Source organism: Cydia pomonella, chromosome 1, assembly GCF_033807575.1.
Source record: "Cydia pomonella isolate Wapato2018A chromosome 1, ilCydPomo1, whole genome shotgun sequence".
Classification (NCBI taxonomy): Eukaryota; Metazoa; Arthropoda; class Insecta; order Lepidoptera; family Tortricidae; genus Cydia; species Cydia pomonella.
Genome location: NC_084703.1, coordinates 8,670,030 through 8,682,306, shown reverse-complemented (window position 1 = coordinate 8,682,306; position 12,277 = coordinate 8,670,030). Strand labels below are relative to the sequence as shown.

Genomic DNA, 12,277 nt, shown 5'->3' with positions numbered 1-12,277 from the left:
AAATCGTTTGACTTCACCAGGCTAATAAAAAAATCAAAGGCATCCGTGTTTAAATTTCGCTTGTCAAACGAAAGATATAGACTATAATCATGCGACCTGTCGTATTATTTTACTGCACATATGGTGCTACTTTCCCGCGCTAAAGCAGGCATGAGCACTTTCCGTGCATATGTCGACAGTTTAAAGGGTTACTGTATAACGTTGCACGATACATGTGCGAATAGGTAATTCGCAACTCGTGTCGATTTTAAACACTCCCTTCGGTCGTCTTTTAATTTATCGCCAATCGTTGTGAATTTTCTACTTTCCGCTGTTGTATCGTAAATAACTATACCTTGCACCGATCACATGTAAGACTTCCGTTTCAAAATTTACTTGAGTTACATACAATAATAACAGGCTTTCGGGCTATTTTTGCCAGCCTTGTTACAATTTCGCTAGGTGTGCATTATTAACAAACTCCGCACGGACAGTCCAAGTTATTATCTTACGTGTGTGTACACACGTACACAAATTTCAAACATGGCTTTATCATAATTGGATCAGCAACACATCCATAATGTATTTATAATATTACCGTATAATTTGATTTTCATATAAATGAATATCATAATAATAAATAGCAGTATAAATAATGCTATGTCAATTTACACGAATTTATATTATGATCATCAGTATATACAATTGAAATGTCAAAAATGGAAAGAATGCAAAAATATTAAATAAGTATAAAATGTAAAAGCATATCAACTTAAAAATTAGGAATATATCTCATAATGATCGGCATCTTAAAAACTAAGAGCAATATGACATATTACAAAATACAACAATTTAACACTCATTTCGCTAAAAAGTAAGCATAGTGTATTATATAAATATCACGTATACAGTAAAATGATAACAAACTCGAGTCATTTAAAGTCCTCCACCTTCGGCAACGGGCTTCTCATAGACTTACGTAAACAAATCCATTCATAACCTATTATTACTATTAGAATACGCCTCGTGCACTTTTTTACTGCGTGGGTGCTACGCATGCTACGCCGTAGCCCGTAGCAACGTCATTTCATTACGAAGCGACATTCTATATAGCGATTATTGTTTCAAGTTGGGGAAAACGCACGTTGCACTTTTTTTTAAAGTGAGTAACTTATTTTTAACTTTTCTCATTTCATCTGCGTAACGCCTCACAGTGACGTAACTTTATCAAATCCAGACACGCGGTAGCGTGTCCAGCCAAGTTCAAAGAAAAAGGAACTGGCGACGCAGCAATCGTGTATCATCCGAACCATTTCGAGCCCCGTATCTTGTCTTGTAAAAATGATTTTCTACGCAGAACTTGGCACCCATGATCTTAATTTTTTTATCAGCGAAGTTAACAACAAAGCATATACACGTACTTCATATTGAACTTGGCTTTCATTTCACATTTATGTTTTTGATGGGATTTAGAACTTATAAAACTACTTATAAAATTCAATATTAAATGGCAATTAATCTAAACAAACCAATTTACCTTCATTTCTTCGTAATCTCGCACTTGTGGCCAACCATGATTTTATCAACAGTAGTATACTTAAATCTTTTATTTGTATCAGTTATTACCTAGTTAAACCATATGTTAATTATTAATATTACAATGAAAACAACTATCGTAAAACCTTTAGATTATACGTAAAATACTAACAAAATCTGTCATATTTGTTTACATTATTTGCCATTTCTATTAAAGTAAGGTGTATTTATACTGTTACAGATTAAACACCTTCCCAGGCGTGATTTTACCTGTGACAATATTAACTTACAATCCCCTCGGGCTGGGTTAGGTAATGTATATAATTGGGGTTAAATCCCTTTGCACATTAACTTATTTCTCTAATAGCTTAAAGGAAAAGGTAATTTTCTGGGAAAGGTCAGTCCAATGGATCAAAAAGGCATGTTGATTGCCGGAGTTATTAAACTGATTTGCTTTCAAATAATTCCAAAATAGATACATTCAAAATACCCTGTCCCTTTGTGACTACCGTACGTGACACAGGAAAATCATAAGCTGATTGACTGATAGTTAATTTCGCGAGACTACGTATTTACAAATTGTCGGTTAAAGTGCATGCACACCTTAGTCAAGTTTAGTGGAGCAACTGGGGAGTAACACTGTGTTACAGTAACTAAAATAGGTAAGTTACCTAATTTATTTATTTTATTTTATTTTGATAGGCACAATAACACAATGCAGGCAAAAACATTTTAATATATAATATATTAATGTTACCGTGTTGCACAAATGCAAGTGTTGCTCCACAAAAGTTTATGGCGGTAGGCGGCGGCGGTAAAAAGAACTGTAGATATACCTGTTGTTGTTATGATATATTGTAATTTAGTCTTGTTTTATCATTACACAAAACAAATCTTTAAAAAAATCATACAAAGTATATATGTAGGTACATATGTGTAAATAAGGAGCTTATATTCGAAATCTGATTTATCACCGTGATGTGAAAGGTCAAGTGTACTGCGAATTCCGTAATTACGCCTCAGATGCAGAAACTTTCAGTTCTGCCCGCGCATAACAGCTGTAGAAAAACCAGTTTCCTTTTTAACGAGAATACGGTTATGGAATGATTTGTCCAATGACTGTTACGTCTGTTATCTATGTGCGGTGGGACAGACTTAAGGATAACTCACGCTAGACGGCCCGGGTCCGCGCCGAGGCGTCAGACACTTCGTTGTCTATGACGGGTTGTCAGTGATACCTATTCGCACTTATATCGTACAACGTTATACAGATGCTCTTTTTAGAAAACGAAATATCGGACGTCTTGGCATGGTTTGGTTACGAGTATAGCGCGAGCCATCCTTCACTCGACAACTTTAAAGTCAATCTTGGCTCTGGAGAAATGCTCGTCGGCGGAAAAATTACTATATGACAGAGTACTTACTGCCTACCTACGTATATACGTATATTTGTGGTTTAATTTGTTTTTTACTAACAAGTTACACAGTACCATTTTACCATTGATTGTATGATGGATGACCATATTTATGCATGGGCGAAATTGAACGTTTCACGCTATTTTATTTCACACCTTGTTTAGAAAATATTGGAAATAGTCACAAAGGGCATTTTTACCATTTTTAGGGTTCCGTAGCCAAATGGCAAAAAAACGGAACCCTTATAGATTCGTCATGTCCGTCTGTCTGTCCGATTCTGTCACAGCCACTTTTTTCCGAAACTATAAGAGCTGTACTGTTCAAACTTAGTAAGTGGATGTATTCTATGAACCGCATTAAGATTTTCACACAAAAATAGAAAAAAAACAATAAATTTTGGGGGTTCCCCATACTTAGAACTGAAACTCAAAAAATATTTTTTCATCAAACCCATACGTGTGGGGTATCTATGGATAGGTCTTCAAAAATGATATTGAGGTTTCTAACATCATTTTTTTCTAAAATGAATAGTTTGCGCGAGAGACACTTCCAAAGTGGTAAAATGTGTGTCCCCCCCCCCCGTAACTTCTAAAATAACAGAATGAAAAATCTAAAAAAAATATATGATATACATTGCCATGTAAACTTCCACCGAAAATTGGTTTGAACGAGATCTAGTAAGTAGTTTTTTTTAAATACGTCATGAAATTAAAAAAAATTTTTTTTTCAACATACCCATACATGTGGGGTATCTATGGATAGGTCTTCAAAAATGATATTAAAGTTTCTAATATCATTTTTTTCTAAACTGAATAGTTTGCGCGAGAGAACCTCCCAAAGTAAAAAAAAGTGTCCCCCCCCCCTGTAACTTCTAAAATAACAGAATGAAAAATCTAAAAAAAATATATGATATACATTACAATGCAAACTTCTAACGAAAAATGTTTTGAACGAGATCTAGTAAGTAGTTTTTTTTAAATACGTCATGAAATTAAAAAAAATTTTTTTTTTTCAACATCTGTCATATTTGTTTACATTATTTGCCATTTCTATTAAAGTAAGGTGTATTTATACTGTTACAGATTAAACACCTTCCCAGGCGTGATTTTACCTGTGACAATATTAACTTACAATCCCCTCGGGCTGGGTTAGGTAATGTATATAATTGGGGTTAAATCCCTTTGCACATTAACTTATTTCTCTAATAGCTTAAAGGAAAAGGTAATTTTCTGGGAAAGGTCAGTCCAATGGATCAAAAAGGCATGTTGATTGCCGGAGTTATTAAACTGATTTGCTTTCAAATAATTCCAAAATAGATACATTCAAAATACCCTGTCCCTTTGTGACTACCGTACGTGACACAGGAAAATCATAAGCTGATTGACTGATAGTTAATTTCGCGAGACTACGTATTTACAAATTGTCGGTTAAAGTGCATGCACACCTTAGTCAAGTTTAGTGGAGCAACTGGGGAGTAACACTGTGTTACAGTAACTAAAATAGGTAAGTTACCTAATTTATTTATTTTATTTTATTTTGATAGGCACAATAACACAATGCAGGCAAAAACATTTTAATATATAATATATTAATGTTACCGTGTTGCACAAATGCAAGTGTTGCTCCACAAAAGTTTATGGCGGTAGGCGGCGGCGGTAAAAAGAACTGTAGATATACCTGTTGTTGTTATGATATATTGTAATTTAGTCTTGTTTTATCATTACACAAAACAAATCTTTAAAAAAATCATACAAAGTATATATGTAGGTACATATGTGTAAATAAGGAGCTTATATTCGAAATCTGATTTATCACCGTGATGTGAAAGGTCAAGTGTACTGCGAATTCCGTAATTACGCCTCAGATGCAGAAACTTTCAGTTCTGCCCGCGCATAACAGCTGTAGAAAAACCAGTTTCCTTTTTAACGAGAATACGGTTATGGAATGATTTGTCCAATGACTGTTACGTCTGTTATCTATGTGCGGTGGGACAGACTTAAGGATAACTCACGCTAGACGGCCCGGGTCCGCGCCGAGGCGTCAGACACTTCGTTGTCTATGACGGGTTGTCAGTGATACCTATTCGCACTTATATCGTACAACGTTATACAGATGCTCTTTTTAGAAAACGAAATATCGGACGTCTTGGCATGGTTTGGTTACGAGTATAGCGCGAGCCATCCTTCACTCGACAACTTTAAAGTCAATCTTGGCTCTGGAGAAATGCTCGTCGGCGGAAAAATTACTATATGACAGAGTACTTACTGCCTACCTACGTATATACGTATATTTGTGGTTTAATTTGTTTTTTACTAACAAGTTACACAGTACCATTTTACCATTGATTGTATGATGGATGACCATATTTATGCATGGGCGAAATTGAACGTTTCACGCTATTTTATTTAACACCTTGTTTAGAAAATATTGGAAATAGTCACAAAGGGCATTTTTACCATTTTTAGGGTTCCGTAGCCAAATGGCAAAAAACGGAACCCTTATAGATTCGTCATGTCCGTCTGTCTGTCCGATTCTGTCACAGCCACTTTTTTCCGAAACTATAAGAGCTGTACTGTTCAAACTTAGTAAGTGGATGTATTCTATGAACCGCATTAAGATTTTCACACAAAAATAGAAAAAAAAACAATAAATTTTGGGGGTTCCCCATACTTAGAACTGAAACTCAAAAAATATTTTTTCATCAAACCCATACGTGTGGGGTATCTATGGATAGGTCTTCAAAAATGATATTGAGGTTTCTAACATCATTTTTTTCTAAAATGAATAGTTTGCGCGAGAGACACTTCCAAAGTGGTAAAATGTGTGTCCCCCCTGTTACAACCTCATTTCATATCACCTATCTTTTACCATAGAGAACATCATCAACGGCGTTCAGTATGTCATATCTGTCATTTTTAATTTTATTGTCAACATATGAATAAACTATTCTATAAATCTTAATGAATATGTAATTTATATCAGTGGCGACGAGGATTAAAACAAAACTCGTTACAAAATGAACAGCGAACAATTTGACAAGTTTCTTACATTGCAAGCTACACAACAGAAGCAAATCTCAGACATATTACAATTGCTGTTATCGCAACAGCAAAACGCAACTGCCGCGGCTCCTACACCAACAACGACAAACGGCACGGAGTCACCTAGTTTTTCGAATACTAACGGTAACAGAAACAATGTTTACAACGGTTTTAAGAGCGACAAATTCAATCCAGACGATACCGCGGTTGAAAAATTTATTGACTATTTCGAAACAAAATGCAAACTTTGGGGCGAGGATGCACGCAACATACAGAAGGAACTACTTTTCACCTGCCTCTCACCGGAGATCTTTCACGAAATAAAGGTTGCACTTACACCACACTTTGAAGACAGTACATACGCGGATGTACGAAATAAACTGATGGACCTATTTAGAATAAAACGCACAAGATATAGAGCATTAACGGACTTTTGGAACTGCATACGTAAAGAAAATGAATCTATGGAACATTACGCTAACAGGCTGAAAGAAATAAGCAAAGATTGTGGCTATAGCGATGATCTACTAGAGCGACAGTTACGTGACCGATTTGCAACCGGGCTAAACCACGAACAATTACAGATCGATCTTAAACAAAAATGGCCTGATCTACAAGACATTCAAGAAGGTAAGATGAAAGAAGTGACTTTCTCTCAGATTTTTAGCGTTGCTCAATCTCGGGAACGAGCAGAAGGCGATACAGACACACAGGCCAATGTCAATAAGATTAAAAGAAACTCCAAATCTTACCAGAACACATCACCGCGCAAATTACGGACCCATCAATGTTTGAGATGCGGTGAGCCCGAAAGACACCCATTAAACCAATGTACTGCCAAAACACATACATGCAAACAGTGCAACACACCAGGCCATTTCGAGGACTGCTGCATCAAATCAGGTAAAGCATGCTTACCTAATCGAAACTATAAACAAACAACATTTACCAAAAGAAACAAGCTGCACAAACTTAAGCATGACAGGAGTAGCAGCCACTCGTCTCAATCTTCCTACTCAGACGTCAGCGGAGATGAAACGGACATCGTTTGTCAAATAAGTAAAACGAACAGCAAGGACAGCAAAAAAATCGATGTTTTCATTAACGACATTCCTTGCACGATGGACTGGGATCCCGGTTCTCTCTATTCGATCATTAGTACGCAATTCTGGGCGCGTATCGGAACTCCTTCCCTCATAAAGGCTCCCAGCTTGCGCGCATATGGAAATACAAGACTCAAACCAAAGGGTCTAACAAACGTTAGCGTACGCATTCAAAATGAGGAAAGACTACTTCCTGTTGTTGTCATGAAGTCAGCAGACCCTATGTTGTTCGGCCTTCAATGGAGCGAAATGTTCCAGATGGATTTTCCAAAACCAGTCTACTCGATCAAGAAAACTCGACAGGAAGCCATTACACTAAAACAAATTCTGGACAAGCATACAACACTCTTCGACGGAAAACTTGGAAAAGTAAAAGATTATCAAGTAAACATACACATCAAGCCCGATGCACAACCGAAACACATCACAGCCAGATCAATTAAATTCTCAATGAAGAAAAACATAGAAGTTGAACTGGATCGTTTGGTTGAAGAAGGAATTATAACCAAAGTAGACCCAAATATGACTCCGATCCAGTGGGCAACACCGACAGTTAACGTGGTGAAAACCAATGGCCAGATCAGAATCTGTGGTGATTTCCGCAGCACACTCAACCCTGTTCTGATAACACACGCACACCCTGTTCCTTTGTTTGATCAACTACGCCAGAGTCTAGCGGAGGGTGAAAAATTTTCAAAAATTGACCTAAAAGATGCGTACCTACAATTTGAAATTGAGCCCGAATCTAAACAGTTCTTGACAATATCGACACACAAAGGATACTACACCTACAACCGAATGCCATTTGGCATTTCCACGGCCCCATCAATATTCCAACATTATCTTGACAAGCTTCTGGAGGGATTGCCAAATGTAGCAGTCTACTTTGATGACATTGCAGTTACAGGAAAAAACGACAAAGACCACCTTGAAACACTACGTACCGTATTTGAAAGACTGGAACAAGCTGGATTAAAAGTCAATTTAAAGAAATGTACCTTTTTACAACCAGAAGTAGAATATCTTGGGCACACAATTGACAAAAATGGAGTACGCCCTACAAAATCAAAGATAGAAGCTATCAGCAAATCTTCCCCACCAACTAATGCCAAGGAGCTACGATCATTCCTTGGATTAGTCAACTTTTATGAGCGATTTATACCACACTTACACAGTGTATGCGCCGATCTTCACACACTAACAGGGAACAGAATGAAATGGCAATGGACCAACAAGGAAGCTGAGGCTTTTGAACGTGCTAAATTAATGATTGTTCATTCTAAATCACTTGTAGCTTTCAATGATAAGTGCCCACTTTACCTAGCCTGTGATGCTTCAGAGAAGGGCGTGGGCGCAGTGCTTTTTCACATGAGGAATAATATTGAACAACCAATTGCTTTCGCATCACGAAAACTCCGACCAGCAGAGTCAAAGTATTCCGTCATAGACCGCGAAGCTCTCGCAATATTTTTTGGGATTAGAAAATTTGACCAATATCTTCGTGGCACTAAATTTACATTAGTCACGGATCATAAGCCCCTGATACACATTTTGGGATCTCAACGAAACTTACCCAAACTCGCCAACAATCGCCTAGTACGATGGGCTTTAATAATTGGTAGTTATGATTACGACATTAAGTATACAAAAGGTTGCAACAATCTCATCGCAGACTATTTATCCAGGATGCCCAATCCAGAGGAATTACCTTCCAAGTCTGAACTCAAGGTCCACAAAATTGTAGCGCGACTGCAAACTGATAGCATTGGCGATCTTGCATTATCTGAAACCGTTATACGAGAAGAAACGCGAAAAGATACTACGCTTAAACGAATAACTAACCTTATAAAAACTGGTTGGCGTGAGCATCAATACTCAAACGATGTAAAACCATACGCCCGGAAGCGCGATGAGTTGTCACTAGAAAACAAAATAATCATGTGGCAAGGCCGTATTGTTGTTCCTGACACTCTGAGGAAACCGACCCTAAAATATCTGCATCTTGGGCACCCAGGCATTTCAGCAATGAGAGCACTGGCACGTTTTTACGTTTGGTGGCCAACTATAGAGGAAGATATAGACACACATGTAAAGACTTGCCACAAATGCCAGGAAAATAGGCCTAATACTTCAGATCTACCAATCTTCTCATGGTCCATGCCAGACCAAGCCTGGGAAAGGATTCACGTCGACTTTGCCGGACCATTCGAAGGTTCATATTGGTTGGTTTTGTCAGATGCTTTTTCTAAATGGATTGAAATCAAGCCGATGACCAAAATAACGACAACCAAACTATGTGATGAACTGGATACAATTTTCACTACCTTTGGTCTACCCCAATTTTTAGTGTCTGACAATGGCCCCCAATTCATTTCTAAAGAATTCCAGGATTACTGTGAAAAAAACGGAATTAAACATATCAAATCGTCACCTTATCATCCGCGGACGAATGGATTAGCCGAAAGGCTTGTGAGGACTTTCAAGACCAGAATGTCGTCAAGCACAAAATGCCTCAAGAAACGTTTAGAACATTTCCTTTTCGCTTATCGCATCACACCCCATAGCACAACTGGCAAAGCGCCGGGCCAGCTAATGTTTGGAAGACAACTAAATTGTCTCCTTGACAATGCCAGACCAAGTGCTAAACGTTCATTACAGTATAGACAAATACAAGCGAATGTTAACTCCGCTGACCAGACTCCAAACTATAGACCGGGTGATGCTGTGTATGTGCGAAGCAGGGAACAGCCGCGATGGGAGCCTGCCACGGTCTCTCGACGCACACATCGATATTCTTATGTTATTAACACTCCAGTTGGGGTGGAGAGGAGGTATCACGCAGACCACATACGACCCCGTCTCCCTGACCTAGAAGAAATCCCAGCTGAGAGAACTCCTATGGTACCAGTTACATCGTCAACACCAGTATTGCAAGCCAATGGATCGACAGTGCCATGCCCAGGGTCAGAAGCTGGAGCGGAATCTCTTGCAGAAGTTGCCCCAGTTTGCTCTCCTCAGAATGAGGCCGGTACGGCCACAGCCGCTACACCTATGGCACCGCGTCGAAGCCGGCGTACCATTAAACCACCTCGTCGACTAATTGATGAGATGGACGTTTAAATCTTTAGGGCGAACGAATGTTACAACCTCATTTCATATCACCTATCTTTTACCATAGAGAACATCATCAACGGCGTTCAGTATGTCATATCTGTCATTTTTAATTTTATTGTCAACATATGAATAAACTATTCTATAAATCTTAATGAATATGTAATTTATATCACCCCCCCCCCCGTAACTTCTAAAATAACAGAATGAAAAATCTAAAAAAAATATATGATATACATTGCCATGTAAACTTCCACCGAAAATTGGTTTGAACGAGATCTAGTAAGTAGTTTTTTTTAAATACGTCATGAAATTAAAAAAAATTTTTTTTTTCAACATACCCATACATGTGGGGTATCTATGGATAGGTCTTCAAAAATGATATTAAAGTTTCAAATATCATTTTTTTCTAAACTGAATAGTTTGCGCGAGAGAACCTCCCAAAGTAAAAAAAAGTGTCCCCCCCCCTGTAACTTCTAAAATAACAGAATGAAAAATCTAAAAAAAATATATGATATACATTACAATGCAAACTTCTAACGAAAAATGTTTTGAACGAGATCTAGTAAGTAGTTTTTTTTAAATACGTCATGAAATTAAAAAAAATTTTTTTTTTTCAACATACTCATACATGTGGAGTATCTATGGATAGGTCTTCAAAAATGATATTAAGGTTTCTAATATCATTTTTTTCTAAATGAATAGTTTGCGCGAGAGAACCTCCCAAAGTAAAAAAAAGTGTGTCCCCCCCCCCCCCCCTGTAACTTCTAAAATAACAGAATGAAAAATCTAAAAAAAATATATGATATACATTACGATGCAAACTTCTAACGAAAATTGTTTTGAACGAGATCTAGTGAGTAGTTTTTTTTAATACGTCATAAAATTAAAAAAAAAATTTTTTTTGTCAAACCCATACGTGTGGGGTATCTATGGATAGGTCTTCAAAAATGATATTTAGGTTCCTAATATAATTTTTTTCTAAAGTGAATAGTTTGCGCGAGAGACACTACCAAAGTGGTAAAATGTGTGTCCAAAGTGGTAAAATGTTGAACGAGATCTAGTAGTTTAAGTAGTTTTTTTTAATACGTCATAAAGGAACCCTTCATGGGCGAGTCCGACTCGCACTTGGCCGCTTTTTTAAAACTGTTGTTGTTATTGTTGAAATATCCTTTAAGTATTTAAATAAGGTAGCCTAAAAGTTAAATTAAGTCATGTCCGTCTATTCATACCTACTTGCTTATAACTTTTAAAATAAATGATGTTCTTTTGACCATCTTGTAATCCTAAACTTCGTTTGGTATATTGTCTAACCCGAAAGGTCCATCGTGGTTAATTTCAAATTATTTTCTATTTACTTGCTCTATAAGAAAAAACCTTTTTATCTTAACTGAGATATCGTTGAGAAAGAAGAATCTTGACTTTGTGTATTTCACTTTAAAAGCGCTCAAACAAAGGATCAAAGAGATTTTCACTACAAAACCTCACCGAGAGCACTTGTAACTCCTAGTTAAATAATTTCCCCTGTCAAAGCTAAGGCGGATGCAGCCAATTACGGCGGGGTAATTTTATACCGTTATTAGGTGTTTATCCGTTCATTTTCAAGTCGACCTGCCCAGTGGGGCCCTTCTCGACAGACCTTACCGTCTTTGTCATAGACATATATTAAAATAGACGTTAAAACTAAAACGAACTTTGAGTGACATACGTGGATTAGAGCAGTTTATTCTTTCCTGGTTGTATTCTAACAAAGCCTGCCGGGATTTGTTTCGTCTTTTGACATCCCAATCCAATGAATTGGCGGTAGCAAAAACAGGTTTTTACGAAGGCGGTGGCCATCTAATTTCCGAACCCAGTGTTGAGTGGACGGATTGAGGGACGGACAGACGAGGTAGTCTTAGTTCTAGAGTAGTATTTGTTAATACTTAGTTCTATGGTTAAACATATAAAAACCAATTCAATTAAGTTGTACAACAAGTCCTCATTCGACTTTTGAAACAGCTTCAACTACAAATATATGAGAATACCTACCCAATAAAGCTCTATTAAGATACGAATTGGCCATTTGTGTGGTATATCTAAGTGTATGTC

General features: G+C 37.3%; 2 protein-coding genes across 4 annotated transcripts in view; both read left to right on the top strand.

Annotated features, from left to right (window-relative positions):
* LOC133529861 (uncharacterized) overlaps positions 1-12,277 on the top strand; it is a 141,549-nt gene that overhangs the window by 58,964 nt on the left and 70,308 nt on the right. The window lies entirely within an intron of this gene.
* Positions 5,829-10,341, top strand: LOC133529209 (uncharacterized protein K02A2.6-like). Its single transcript, XM_061866919.1, has one exon. The coding sequence runs from the start codon at positions 5,948-5,950 to the stop codon at positions 10,193-10,195; it is 4,248 nt and encodes a 1,415-aa protein (XP_061722903.1). The 5' UTR covers positions 5,829-5,947; the 3' UTR covers positions 10,196-10,341.

Coding starts and splice junctions, on each gene's coding strand:
- LOC133529209 (XM_061866919.1), top strand. CDS start 5,948: ATGAACAGCGAACAATTTGACAAGTTTCTTACATTGCAAGCTACACAA.